This window comes from Arachis ipaensis, chromosome B3 (assembly GCF_059453495.1).
Source record: "Arachis ipaensis isolate K30076 ecotype BB chromosome B3, ASM5945349v1, whole genome shotgun sequence".
NCBI lineage: Eukaryota > Viridiplantae > Streptophyta > Magnoliopsida > Fabales > Fabaceae > Arachis > Arachis ipaensis.
This window is the reverse complement of record NC_142438.1, coordinates 3500171-3514799: the sequence shown is the minus strand read 5'-3', so window position 1 is coordinate 3514799 and position 14629 is coordinate 3500171. Positions and strand designations below refer to the sequence as shown.

At 37.8% G+C, this 14629-nt stretch overlaps 5 protein-coding genes across 5 annotated transcripts; 3 read left to right on the top strand and 2 right to left on the bottom strand.

Moving 5' to 3' along the window:
- Positions 1 to 56: 56 nt before the first annotated feature.
- Positions 57 to 4121, top strand: LOC107632364 (uncharacterized). The gene is made up of 2 exons (XM_088508533.1): positions 57 to 307; positions 1691 to 4121. The coding sequence occupies exon 2, from the start codon at positions 1766 to 1768 to the stop codon at positions 4073 to 4075; it is 2310 nt and encodes a 769-aa protein (XP_088364659.1). The 5' UTR covers positions 57 to 307; positions 1691 to 1765; the 3' UTR covers positions 4076 to 4121.
- Positions 4122 to 4257: 136 nt separating this feature from the next.
- On the top strand, positions 4258 to 5604 carry LOC107629213 (uncharacterized). The gene is made up of 2 exons (XM_016331936.3): positions 4258 to 4509; positions 4874 to 5604. The coding sequence occupies exons 1-2, from the start codon at positions 4258 to 4260 to the stop codon at positions 5198 to 5200; spliced, it is 579 nt and encodes a 192-aa protein (XP_016187422.2). The 3' UTR covers positions 5201 to 5604.
- Positions 5605 to 5917: 313 nt separating this feature from the next.
- Positions 5918 to 10068, bottom strand: LOC107629211 (protein disulfide isomerase-like 1-4). Its single transcript, XM_016331933.3, has 12 exons — positions 9332 to 10068; positions 8875 to 9004; positions 8433 to 8598; positions 8226 to 8344; positions 8052 to 8132; positions 7517 to 7603; positions 7371 to 7445; positions 7163 to 7231; positions 7001 to 7081; positions 6779 to 6913; positions 6536 to 6592; positions 5918 to 6434 (listed from the first exon to the last, which is right to left on the bottom strand). The coding sequence occupies exons 1-12, from the start codon at positions 9934 to 9936 to the stop codon at positions 6303 to 6305; spliced, it is 1737 nt and encodes a 578-aa protein (XP_016187419.1). The 5' UTR covers positions 9937 to 10068; the 3' UTR covers positions 5918 to 6302.
- A 256-nt stretch (positions 10069 to 10324) lies between these two features.
- LOC110262509 (zinc finger, C3HC4 type family protein) lies at positions 10325 to 12353 on the top strand. Its single transcript, XM_088508534.1, has 3 exons — positions 10325 to 10473; positions 10611 to 10718; positions 12038 to 12353. Exons 1-3 carry the CDS (start codon positions 10453 to 10455, stop codon positions 12152 to 12154), a joined length of 246 nt encoding a protein of 81 aa, XP_088364660.1. The 5' UTR covers positions 10325 to 10452; the 3' UTR covers positions 12155 to 12353.
- Positions 12354 to 12745: 392 nt separating this feature from the next.
- LOC107629215 (uncharacterized) lies at positions 12746 to 13585 on the bottom strand. Its single transcript, XM_016331938.3, has one exon. It carries the CDS (start codon positions 13497 to 13499, stop codon positions 13080 to 13082), a length of 420 nt encoding a protein of 139 aa, XP_016187424.1. The 5' UTR covers positions 13500 to 13585; the 3' UTR covers positions 12746 to 13079.
- Positions 13586 to 14629: the final 1044 nt, after the last annotated feature.

Genomic DNA, 14629 nt, shown 5'->3' with positions numbered 1-14629 from the left:
CCAGCCCCAAACCCCACCCCCAGTTTCCACTTTCCACTTTTCCCCCCAACCCTAATGGGCTAATCCCCTAACGGCTAACCCTCTCCGCCTCACCTCACTCTGTCACAGTGTCACTCACCCAGCCGCCAGCCGCCCGCCGTCATCCTCTTCGTCTCACCGCCGGTCTGAACTCTGAAGGAACTAAGGAAGTAGGAACAGGACAGACCGCGGCTGTCTCTCATCGCCGTCGCCGTTGCCGCGCCGTCGCCCTCGCCCTTGCTGCGCCGTCGAACTCGCCGTTGCCTCGCTCTTCTGCTCTGTCAAACAGGTTAGCTCCAGCTCTGTAGTCTGCTCTGTTCTGCACTTCTTGCTGTTACAGTGTTATGAATATGCTTGTTGAAATTTCTGGGATGAATATGCTTGTTGAAAGCTTGAATCTATGAAATATGAATTATGTTGTTTTGTTGATTTGTTCTGTGTTTTATATGCTTGTTGAAAACTTGAATATTTGTTGTTTTGTTGATTTGTTCTGGAAATATGAAATATGAATTATATGCTTGAATCTATGAAATATGAATATGCTTGTCTTGCTGAATAGGGAATTTAACTATTTAAGATTGCTTGTTGACTAATGCTTGTCTAGGATGAATATGCTTGTGCTGTGAATTTAACTATTTAAGCCTTTAAGGTTGCTGTCTTGCTGAATAGGGAATAGGAATTAGGGAATTTAGGATTGCTATTGTTTTATACTTTTGCAGTTTTGCTACTCCATATTCTTTTAGAATGGCTTCTGCGAATACACCATCAGAAAAGGAATGTTTTCTTTTTCCTTTTGAAAAAAACTATTATGCATAATTAATATGTCGAATGAATGAATTGACATCGGTTTATCATGGCTCGGAGGGGATGAAGTAAATAAATATGTTGTTTTTTGGTAATTCATGAAGACGAACTCCAATTGAGATGATCCATCTGAAAATTATATTGGAATTGTGCTTTTTCCTATGCTCTTTATCATCTGTACTTATAGTAGCTACACTTTTATGATTTATTGGAATAATGCTACAAAAAGATTAAGCAGGGGAAGGTGCATGTTTGGCCAAATCATACGGTTATTGTGCATGTGGTTTTACAGAAACCAGTTGTGTGGCTGTGGCATGATTCATATTAGTTGGTGTGGGTCTACTCTATATTATTAAAATGATTGACGTGTTTTCAATGGTAAATATAAATAGTGATTGATTGATATGCTAAGAATATGCCTGGAATATGCTATACTCAAAAGGAGCCTAAGCCTTTTCTTTATTTGGGAGTTTCAGTACGCACGCAATTAAGAATTGACTACTACACTTATACAATTAACAAAATCAAGCAGTTTCATAGCAGTTTATTGTAAAATTATTTTTCTTAGAATAAACTAGCAATATAATTTGAATTTAAAATCTCTTACCTACTATCTAAAATTTATTATCTTTTATGAAGTTTATGGTAGTTGTACACTTGTAGGAAACTAGTTATCTTCATTGGCACAAAAAAAAAAAAAAAAAACTTTTTTATAATGACTTGGTAGGAATAATCTCTTCATGTTTGAGTGGTTAGTAATATTAAATTAGTCTTCTGGACATTTTCATCTATCGGCCCCCCAAAAAGAGACTTAAAAAAGCCTCTCTGATATTCGTTATAAGTTTATTACTCTTTACTCTGTTTTTAGGTCTCACCTGTTGCCCTCTTCCCCAAACGCCACAAGATAGCGCCCCGCTGCCACCATCATCACCCCGATCCCTCTATGCTGTTGTGGAAACGAGTCCATTTCCACAATGCTTCCGGACTGCTCACAAGGTTCCTCCCTCGCCGATCGCAGCACCACTCTTCCGCTGACGCAGACGCCGTCGTCGTCACGCGAGATCTCCCTAATCGTAACCGCCGACTCCCCCTCCGTTTCTGCGTGTGGGTCGCGCTCAAGTTCGAGAGCCTCGTGGATCAGCATTCCCGTAACGAGGTAAGTTGCACTCTCGCCACTAAGGAGTGGTGCTCCCTTTACTGGGACGCGCTCCAGCTTCTGAAGAAATATGGGATTTTCATAAGTTCTGAATCTGTTAGAGCCCTCATAAGGACCTATTCCTATATGGGTCTTGCTGAAGAAGCCATTCAGTGTTTTGATAGAATGTCTGAGTTCGATTGTGAGCCTGATGCTCACGCCTATAACACTATCTTGAAGGTTGTGCTCAAGAAAGACTTGTTTGTGTTGGCTTTTTCGCTCTATAATGTTATGCTTAGGTCTAATTCTTTGCCAGATGACCACACGTACACTCTCTTGATTGGTGGATTCTGTAAGATTGGAAACTTCAATGCTGCCCTCGAGATGCTCGATGATATGAGCAAGAGGGGTGTGCTGCCTGATGTTAAGACGTATACGGCTATTATTTATGGCCTCTGTCAGTGGAAGAAGGTTGATGAGGCGTTTAGGTTGTTTAACACTATGAAAGAAAATGGGTGCTTGCCTACTTTGCGCTGTTATAATGTCTTGATTGATGGGTTTTGCAAGAACGGGAGGACAGATGAAGCGCTTTCTTTGCTGTCTTTGTTGAGGATAGATGGTTTTGCTCTTAATCTGCAGAGTTACTGTTATCTGATAAATAGCTTCATTCACGCCAAGAGATATAGTGAGGCATATGTATGGTACACCAAGATGTTTAAGAGGGGAATTGTGCCGGATGTTACTTTATATGCTATCATGATACGTGGTTTGTCCGAAGAGGGTAGGGTTGGTGAAGCTGCAAAGATGTTAGATGAGATGATTGGGATGGGTTTAGTACCAGACGCCTATTGTTACAATGCATTAATCAAAGGTTTTTGTGACATAGGTCGTTTGGACCAAGCTAGATCTCTTCAGCTTGAGGTTTCCAAGGACGAACAGTTTCATAATGCTTACACCTACACCATTCTCATCTGTGGCATGTGTAGGAATGGAATGGTTGGAGAGGCACGGGAGATATTTAATCAGATGGAAAAACTTGGATGTCTCCCGTCAGTTGTGACCTTCAGTGCTCTGATGCATGGCCTTTGCAAGGCTCGTAGAATTGAGGAAGCACACCTTTTACTGCACGAGATGGAGATTGGGAGAAGCCCATCTTTGTTTTTCCGGCTTTCTCAGGGTTCTGACAGGGTTTTTGATAGTGTTAGTCTCCAGAAAAAGGTGGAGCAAATGTGCGAGGCTGGTGAAGTTTTGAATGCTTACAAGCTTCTCAAACAACTTGCTGGGAGTGGGGTTGTGCCTAACATTATCACATACAACATTTTAATCAATGGTTTTTGCAAAACTGGTAATATCAACGCTGCTATCAAGCTTTTCAAGGAGCTGCAACTAAAGGGGATCTCACCTGATTCTATTACTTATGGGACACTTGTTGATGGACTTTATAGGGCTAACAGAGAAGATGACGCCTTTAAGATCCGTGAACATATGTTGAAGCATGGTTGTCAACCTGGATTATCAAATTCTAATGCCCATATGCACTGGTTAAACAAAAAGGGGAAGGTCTCGATGGCCTTCAATCTTTACTTTGAATATCTGAAAAGCCTTCCGAGGTGGGATAATGATTCAATCAACGTGTTGGAGAACCATTTTATCAGAGGAAATGTGAAAGAAGTAATTCGAGGCTTACTGGAAATGGACTTCAAATGTAGAGATTTTAATTTAGCTCCATACACAATTCTAATTACTGGGTTCTGTATGGCAAAAAAGGTAGATGAAGCATTAGCTATATTTTCTGTTCTTGGTGAGTTCAATATTAATATCAATCCTACAAGTTGTGTACATTTGATTGATATTCTCTGTGAGGAAGGGAAGCTGGATGATGCAGTAAACATATTCCTCTACACCCTAGAAAAAAGTTTCATGTTGAGGCCAAGAATTTGTAACAAGCTCCTCAAATGTCTCCTTCTTTCGATAGATAAAAAGGACTATGCTATTGATCTTGTTGACAGGATGCAGTCCCATGGATACTGTTTGAATTCACATCAGTATGACAAAGCAATGTACGTTATTCGACGGCTAAGGAGAAGGAGGAGCAATAAAATGCAGAATTTTGAATGATTGAATAACTCCGACTATTCAAGATGGATATTATTCTTTATTCTTTGTTATGTGATATTTTTCATTGACAGATAACTGATGGAGAAAGACTAACGCTTACTTTATGGTTCACTCGTGATGGTTCCCATGATGAGGATGTGAAGCTTGTTTCTCTCCTTTCACAACACCTATTACATAAGGACATGGCTGCATCGTATCTTCCTCTGCCTGCATCCTGTGATATGTATTGTTTTTCGCAGGATCAAGCTTCCAATGACCAGTTTGGTTTTAATATATGTTGGGCCAGACTTCATAGTCTTGGATATGGCATTTCTATATCCGATGACGGTGCCTGTGACTCAGATGTATCTGAATTACTGGTGAAGCCAGTGCAGTTAGTAAGAGGAGATGAGTTGTTAGACCATGAATTTGTCAATATTTTGCATGCACTTCAGGTATTTATAAGAATCCTTTTGGTAGATTTATTCATTTATTAATAAAAGAAGGAATTTATTAAGAAAAAGAGATGATGATTACAAAGAGAGAAGAAAGAAACCTATCAGTTTATTCAAAGTCTGGCCGTTCATCAATGCAGGAAATTCATGCAATTTGATTTACAGAGAGAATACTTTACATCAACTAGTGCTTTCTGCATTTTTATTAAAATAGAACTAACATGTTTTGTTTTTTTGAACTAAAATATAGTCCTTTATTTTTCACTAACCTCATTTACTACAGTTGTTTATGCATAGCTGATTTCATGTAATTTATTGTGGAGACTTTTTGGCAACTACTGACTCGAATCCTTCTACCAACCAGGTCATCCATTTCTATTGTTGGCAAGGATCTGCCTTAAAGACCAAGGCATTGAATGTGCACACGAACGTGCTAAAACTTTCAGATAAGGACAAGGAGAAAATCAACTGTCTGAAGTCTGTACTTTTGAATGATGAAGATTTGGTATTGAAGGTTTTTGGGAGTATGCCTTTGGAAGAAAATGGAGGCATTTGCTTTGACTGGACAGGAATTGTGGCTGCAATTGCTGCTTGGGAAGATTATGTGACGAAGTTAAGTAAACAAATTCATTTAGAGTTGCCTTATTGGAGAATGCATGAATCTATATATACGGTGCAACTTGATGAGTAGTATAGATGATCGACCAATCCCGGAAAATGGAGCACCTAAACGTTGTGCTTGGGGCCTTGGAATTAGAAAAAGACAATGATGAAAAAAGTGGAAGATAGTTTGTGAAGCCTTGTTTGATAGCATTCCGAGTTAATATGCTTTTGCGGAATTTTATAACGAAGTTTCTTAAAGAGAGATGAGGAATTATACTCAAATTTATCCCAGAAATTATCATAGTATTAAAATATTACAGGTACAAGATGGCAACTACTAGTACATATACTTTCAGCTAGTAAATCAAACTTGTAATTATGGCATTGTAGTAGTATTCAATTGGCCATGCTCGCACTTTCAGCTAGTAAATCAAACTTGTAATTATGCGAATTCTGTTTCTATTAATCCAGAGGGTGACTATTTTGGTAAAAGCAGTAACAATTCAATATCTAGTAACTAGTAAGGTAATTACAAACCTCATTTTGCTAATTTAGTTCTTTTATTTTAATTCTAGTAATAAATACATAATGAACAAATTATTTTTAAAATTACAAGTTAGAAAAAAAGTACTTTACTTTTAGATTTCAACATCTCAAAAATGCATTTAAAATAAGCATCTTGTCTTGCTTTGAATAATATAAATAAAATTAATATACCGAGAAAACATAATTGCCTTATATACACAAGAGTTGAACAACAATTCATTTTAGTAGAACTCGAATAAAAAGTTAACTGTTAACCCACTTTCACCAAATTACTTGTGACCAACATATATATATTTGATTTGTTAGATTGAATAGATGAAGACTTACACCACAAGGTTCCATTTGTCTTAGTTCGCTTATGCAGCATAGAAAAGAAAAATAGAACAAGTGCATCCAAGTAGATCCTTACAACACATGCACAATTTATTCTTGTACCCCTTTTAAGTGAACATATTATATACTAAGATTTCAAGGTTCTTGACTTCTTTCAATCTATAAATTAATAAATAAATAAATTCTCACCCCAAATACACGTTACCTCTTAGTTCTGAATTCTCTAGCATTCTTTTCCATTCCTCCTGCAATTTGTGTAACTATGCTATCATCTCTCTAAGTAACTATAAATAGAAATGCCATTCTACTCCTCATAGTTCATCCTTGAGACCAGAACCTGCTTTAGAAGTTGAGGTTGGTTTCTTGAGCTTGAATGGGATTGATGCATGTTTCCTCAGGAACTTATAAAATGCTGCCACCGTACGGTCCACATCAACAGTAATCTGCAGGCAAAAATATTTAAGATCATTTAACGAAAAATATCATGCAGATCCAGCAAAGCTGAATAGACATAAATATGTGCTCTCGTTTCGTATTCACATACAGGGTCAGAACTCTTTTTTCCTGCTGGGAAGAAGAGAATTGTCGGGAATCCGTCAGTCTGCAAAGTAAATATAATTCATTCAGTACACAAGAATTCATTGAAAGGATTGTTATAATGGCTTCCATTGTAATGCTTAATTCAATATTCAAACTATACGATCGGTTGGAGATATGTTGTTTTAATTGATATAATTGCAACAGTACAAACCATATGATACCAACATATACTTTAAATCTGAGTTACCTTTATCCTGGGATGCTCGTTTGTTGAACCATCCATCTTGGCTATTACAATAGATTCAATACCACGAAGATGCTTTGCAAGTTTATTGTATGTTGGTTCCAGTGCTTGGCAGTGGCCACACCAAGGAGCATAAACCTAATATTACGACGACAACTTATTAATATGATATATGTTTACAAGCAAAAATGACTCTTGCAAGCTACGGAACAAGTAGTATTGTACCTCAAGGAGAACATCCTTTGACTCATCCAAGACAATGTCATCGAAGTTATCCCCGACAACAATTTTTACGTCACCATCATTCTGCCAAGTTAGCATACATGTTAGATCAGTGGCTAAAATACCAGGCCAAAAGAACATTTATGGAAAATGAAAATAACTCACCGTTTCTGGAACTGGATCTGACTTGAGGAAAGGTTTTAACTTGTCATGAAGAAAATCTTCACCAAATGCCTAAGAAAAAAAGCATACATGGAATTTTCAGCCCCAACCAAGATTTCAAACATAACTAAGATAGAAGATAGCATTCATGCACATTCATTAACATGATAACAAAATGAACAGAGCCCCTGACAAGTAGAAAGAAGCGTACCTTAATATTGTCAACAGTCACCTCACCATCATATAGAAATTTTCTCCCATCATTATTTCCAATATATGCAAGTACCTATGCAAGATACGATGAGTTTCATTCTGACATACTTAGATAAAACGAAGAAAGGGTGGTGGTTCCATTACTTTGGGACCTTTTCCGGTGATGCCAAAGAAGCTTGCTACAGGCTTTCCAGCATCTTCATTGTCCATGTCCACATGAACAAAGACCAGCTGCAACAGATAATTGACATTAGAAATATATAGCTCAAAGATTCTTTTGAAGGGAATGGCAGGTGAATAAATTATAAATTTATTATTATATGTGAGAAATTAGAATTTATTATTTCTTCAATATTATCATGAGATTATATGAACAAAAATGCATGATGAAAGAAAGAAAGATCAATTTTGAGATATCAGTAGACAACACATTAAGCTCCCAGTGCTAGTAGTATCAAACATGAAATGCCAGAACTGTGATAATTTTACGAATAGGGACAAGGTGATTAGTGTTAGTTCCTATATACCCACAGAGTATTCGTAAAATTTAAAACTAGTTCAGACTAGTGCAGATAAAAAAAATTATTTTGTTAACCAAAAAGAATATAGAAATCTGTCTAGACTCCATCTGAAGAATGCCATAACAGAGTATTAAGTAATAACCTGTGAGAAACTATACCTTCCCCTTGAAAAGTTTTGCTGCTTCTCCGAAAATTGGAAAAAACTTATCTGAATTTTTCTTAGTCACAAACAGCAACAACTACAACACACAATAGAGTTAGAAAATAGTGCTTTAAAAGAATATTGCTTCCTACTTTAACAAATATAAAAAGATGCAGACACAAATAATTACCTGTTTCTTGATTTTACTTTCAAAGATTAATGGGGCAGTTTCTTTTGAGAAAGTTGTAACCAAGGCAAGCTTGTTGATGGCTACAAAGTCTGCTATTTCCGCTTTTACGAATTTGCCATCTGAGAGGCAAGGTGAAAAGAACTCGGAATGACTCTCTGGTTTTCATCAAGGGACAGTTAAAAGAGAAGGACAAGAAAGAAAGCGCACCAAAATAGCTGAGCTTCTCATCCTCCCTCTTAACCAACACCAAAGCAGGGCGTTTAGCTTCTGGGTCAATATGGAAAAGCTTTGCAACATCAGGAACCACAGTTTGATAAAAATTGACATTATCCTCAAGTTTGGATGCAGCAGCTAGCTCCTCACTCTCAGAACCCTGCATGCATATAATAACAAACAAAATGATAAATCCATTGATTTGATTAGGAAATGCAGCAGAGTATTTTCATTTAACTATGATGGAACCACCTTAGTCTGAGGAATGAGACTACAATTTCATCACGTTATCTTGAAATGGACATAGAAATTGCAAAAATTAAACAAATTCTACTTCCATTTCCCATCCCCTACTTTTAAACAAGGATAAAAGGCAACCAACTTGCTATATGGTAAAACGGATATATGACCAAATACAAGAAATCCAAACACTTACAACTAAAGTGGTGAGGAAGGCCAAGACAACTTTATTCTCAGACGTCAATATGCGTTCCGCATCATCCGCCGTACTAATGTTGTACACCCCAGGCCCTATCTTCTTCTTAACCCAAGCCACAATACCATCCCTGAATTGAAACAAACAAATCATTTCCAACTTAAGAATCACAAAGTAGCATTAACATACAAATTAATACCAAACTATCATATACAAACATAAACCTCACGGTAAAACTTGTAAAAATGTGACTTTATCAGTTCATTGTTTTGCCCAAACCACTTATATCAGCAAAAGCATTAGTTTGCAAAAAATGTAATAGGAGCATAGGAAAGCACACATAAAAACAATGCAAAAAATAACTGAATATCTAATTACAGTAAAATCAATAAAAATAAACAAGTAATTGAAATCGAAGGAAAAACTGAGAGACAGAAGGTTAGGAAAGTAAATTTACTTTGTCCTGTGGCCAGTGTAAGGCTTGTGCTCTCCATCGACGAAGAAGAAGATGGAGGGAAAGCCCTGAACGTCGTACTCGTGCGCCATTTCTTGCTCCGCCGTGGCGTCAATCTTTGCCAGGACGACGCCGTAGTTCTTCAGCTCCGTGGCGGCAGCGGCGTACTCCGGCGCCAACGCTTGGCAATGTCCGCACCATGGCGCGTAGAATTCCACCATCACGTATTGGTTGTTCTCAATTACGGTCGTGAAGTTCCGTTCCTTCAATACGACAACGTCTTTGTCGTCCACATCCCACGGCGGTTGTTCTGCCTCGAAGTGCGAGGGGGAGTAAGAGGAGAAGTCGCCGTAATCGTTGTCGTCGTCTTCGTCGAGTTCGAGGTCCTCGTCGTCGCCGTCGGGATCTGGTAAGTTGGAGTCGGCGTGGTGGTGTGCGGTGGTGGCAGCTTCGTCCGGTTCCTCGAGGAAGCTGAGATCCTCGTCGTCGTTTTCGTTGGCGGTATTGTCGTTTTGAGCGGATTTCTTCGTTGAAATGAGGGTGAAGGAGGAGAAGAGAAGTAGAGTAGTGAGGGAGAGTAAAACGACGAGTCGTTTATGGCTCGGCATTGTCGTTTGAGGAGTGTACGACACCAAACGGAGTTGTTTTCGGGTTTCGCCGGGGAAGTGAGTGAAGTGAAGTTGAGAGTGGAGACACAGATTCAAGCTGTCAGCTGAGTTAACAGTTAAGTTGGGCTTTGACCAAAATATGGGATTAGAAGCCTTTTGACTTTAGGCCTTCAGTTAATGCGGATTTACTCAATAGGCATTAATTTGGATGCTATAACAAAAAATTAGAGATAGGTAAGTTTATTAAACCTTTTTTTTGGTTTACAAGGGGGCTTAGAGCCCACGAAAACAAAAAGAGAGAAATAATGTAAAAGGCTTCGTTGAGAGGCCCAATAATGAGGCCCAATGAAGTAATAGCTAATACGACGTCGTTGGGTAGCAGCGATGTGATGATGCCTTCTCTCGAAACAAAAAGAGAGAAATTGCGTGGTGATTGCTCTGGTTGGGGAAGACCGCAATTGGGAACAAACATTGCTCCGACAAATCTGTTGCAGAGAAAAACAATAAGCGAAGACGATGATTAGCATACTCACCCAGGTACACTCCCTCTTCAAGCATGAAATTCAACTCTCTTACGATTCCATGATTCTATCTTTCTATGTTTATGTTTTGTTGTTTCAAGCAAAAAAAAATCATCGCTTTTTGTTTTTTGGGGTGTGTGAATGAATGGATAGGAGCGGCTGCTTGGAGCTACACTGGGAGTGGTATTGACCGGCGCGGTGGTTCTGGAGCAGCGAAGAAACATCTACTCTTCCATCTCCAACGTCCAATCTCAATCTCAGGTCAAAATAACATAAATGATGAGAATTCATTTTTTAGTGAAAATGCAACTTTATCTGTATTGAATTTGAGAAATTATTAAGTGATTGTTCGTCGTGTGCACCAACTGTTTGTTGGAATGCCCGAGAGAGAATACTATGTCTGTTCACAGTTATGAGGTTTTATTTATGCCTTGTATCTGTTGCTTAATTTAGGGTCCTTCTTGCAAGCTTCCCCCTGTTTTAGTCTCAGATGTTTCTGTAACTTTGTGTCAAAATGGTTGGTAGAATCTCAGATTTGGACTTAGAGACAAAATTGTTGTATAGAGGGTAGAATCTTGTGATGAGTGGCTTGATCATGTGCATATAGGGTAGCTCAGTAGCTAAAGGTAAAAGGAGACCAAGAAATACTATGCAAGAACCGTTAAAAAAATTATTTGGACTTAAATGGTTAGACTATTAACATAGTTTGCGATAGGGCACTATTCCGTTCATATGATCTAGCCAGTCTCACCTAATGGACAAAGCTTTCGTGTTGTTATAATGTCGAAAGGAATTCTTATGATTGATTAGATAATAAGTTGAGTTTCTAATTTATTCTTAGTTTCTTTCTCTCTCTCTTTTTAAGAAGCTAATTTATTCCTAGTTTAAATCTTATGAGGGTCAGTTTGGAACTTCCCCAAATTGGGAAACAGAGTTTCTTCAAGCTCATATGTGAATTTTTCTTCCCCACTATTTCATAGGTACACTATGCTGACTCTAAGGGTGTGGTTAGTTTGGTTGGGGTGGAATGGCTTGCTATATAACATTACTCTTTTTAAAAGGGCAATATCATAATTTGTCAGCCTGGTCGGAAGCTATATGTTTATAGTTACTTAGTTGCTGGAACTACCTTCAGGCTAAGATGTGGCAGTTGGATATGCAGCAAAGCTTCACTAAACACATGTTCACTTGTCCACAGTGATTGACAAAATCAATATGAAAAGTTGATGTTCTTGTTTGTCCTTGTGCTTGATATCAAGTTTTTACTAAACATGATTAGCTGTTGAATGAATCCAGGTATAGCATTATAAGGTACCATGATGTCTTTCTTGCTGACCATTCTTCGAATTGGACTTCAACTATCTTCCACTCTCCTCTGTTTCCATATGTTGGGTTATGCTTCTTATACATAGAATGTGTGCCATGTGATTTTAAGTCCACGTTCTTCAGCTATTCTGTTATTTTTTTGTGTGAAATTAACAGGCATGCTATATTCCATGCTCTGCTACCCTTATGTTGTAAATTTCAATTTGGACTTACTACATTTAAATGCTAACCATTTGGTTTTTATGCTCTTCTAGGTCAGACAACCCTCATTTGCTAAGAAATCCCATTCTGAATTTGCACATATATGGAACAAAGCTGTAGATCAAACATTTGGACCTTTGATAAAGTCTCTCAGCTCACGTGGATGGTAGAAATGTTATGAGCAATTTTATTTTCAATATTGATGTTTCAACTTTTGTAATTGTGAAATCAAAACATGCAATACTTGCCCTCCTTTTTACCTTCACATTCTAAATTATTTGCTAAACCGTTGTGTACACGGGCAGTTATTTGTAGACCAATGTACTACAATACTCAAATGATGCTTCAATATACAGATCATTAGATCAAGATTCCTGATTTTATTCCCCTGCACTCACTAGTTTATGAATTGTAATTTACATATTGTTTTACAATCTCTCCTCTGGCGTTCTCTAGCATGTTGGAGGTGCCTGTTGGCTGTTGTCTATAAAATGCACTGAATGTTTTACATTAATGGCTGTCATCTATAATTTGACTAATAATCGTCTTGATGTGAGCCTCTTTATGGTAGTTCTTGGTTTCAAATTCTGCGAGAATGTATCTAATTTGTTAAGGCATTAATTCATAGACTAGCGAGGAAGATGAGGTATTAGACTAGAGTAGACCCCAGGGGGAATAAGTTGCTTCATTGCTTCACTATTGCTCTTGATTTGGTTGAGGAACTTTCAAATAGAAATGCTTTCCTTTTTGGAAGTCAAATATAAAACTCCACAAAAATTGGTAGTTTCACTAGTTTGTAATGGTGAGAAGTTGGAACATCCCAATTAGAAGCTTGTAACACTTTGTGATGACATCCAAATTTGAAATTGATCACTATCATAACCTTAGATGCATTAGCTAACCATAAAGAACGAAGATTAAGGTTACTACTGGTAAGAAACAAGAAAATTTAGATACATTACATACACACGCAGATATGGTTAGGGAAGGATTTTTAAGGAACTTGGGTGGTGAGGTCAAGTTTCAACCTCAAGTTTCAACCTTGCTATAAGCTATAGTTTTTTTTTAATCTGACATAGGACCATAGAAGGCATATTATGCATGACACTGAACACTGTTGTTGGTTGTTCTACTCATGTTTGCTTGGCGAGTGACCTTTACATAGTATATTCCCATGGCCAGAAGCACAGCACAAGCAACAGCGAAGACAATGCCGGCCACAGCACCAACTCCAATTTGTTTCCTACCTTTCTGTGTTGCCAATGCTTTGTTTTCATATACTTGAGTTGCTTCCACTTGTGCTGCCATAGGCAAAGGTGAACATTTTGATGCAGAACAAGGGTCCTTGGTCTCATTTTTCTTTTGTGCATTAGGATGAAAGAAATCATATGCTGATGGTGAGAAAGCTATAGGACTCTCATATTCAAGGCCATGAGGAGCTCTTTCTTGGCCACTAGCAATAGACACAAGTATTGTAGAAAGGAGGAAGAGGAAGAATAAACCAATGCGACTCATTTTTTTCTTTTTGGTCTATCTGGTATTGTGTAAACCACTTAGAAGAAGAGAAAATAGGTAGTAGCTTTTGGATGAAAACTTGTTGGAGAGCTTCCAATGGCTTTTATAGTGTCTTGAGGAAGTGGTTGTTCCTTGTGCTTGAATTTATGTGTTGGGAAAAGGAGGCCAATGAAGGGGGGAACAGAATTATGGGTTTTGCTTTCAGCTGACCCCAACCCCTAACATTGATTGCTGTGTAATTCCCAAACTGCCCATGATTATATACTTGTATAAGTCTACAGTTGAACCAAATTAAGAATTATATTGATTAGTGGCATTTTGGTCATATACAACATTTTTCTCACAAGGTTATTGCTTATTTTTGCACTTGATGAGTCCTCTTGGGGTGGCTTTGAGTGAGAATGATGCTTATAATTTCCTCATGGCTTTGAACTACTTGAGTGCCCATACTCATATGCATACATTACAAGCAAATTGATACTAGTTAGGGAATAAAATCATATGATAATTAATTCATCACATCATTGCTTTGTGAAGGAGAAGAGGTTCAAGAAATGGCTGTATGGGATAGATTATTAGTTGGAAGGTTTGTGCTTAGCTTTATCGCTACGTGGAAGAGTAGAAGTAATTAAAAGCATGGGGTTGCCTTAGCTTAGAGGGGCAGCAAAGGCCTTTTCATGCTTGGCCTGCCCCCATCACATTATTGCTAAGCCACAAAACGCATGCAATATCACAAATGCTTAGTAGTACTAGTGTTCTACACTTCTACTTCCCCACTCACCCACTCCATGTGTATGTACATGTAATATTAACCAAAAATATTTTGTATACTCATTTTTTTAGTTCAGTCAATTTTTTTTTTTTACCGAAGATAGGGAGACTCAAACCCGCAACCTCTTAAATGAGTATGGGGAGACTATAGTTTTTAGCCAATTTACTCCATATATTAGATTTTGCATTTTATCTAATAATAAATGAGAATGAATACCCAACTTGAGTTGGTTGAATAGTGAGTTTACTTATCCATTTAAGTAAATATTGAAGGTTTTCTATTTTTTGGTTTCTCACGATATCTGTCGATCCAGTAGACGAATGACTAATCTGTCACAAATTTGAGCTTCATTTAAGGA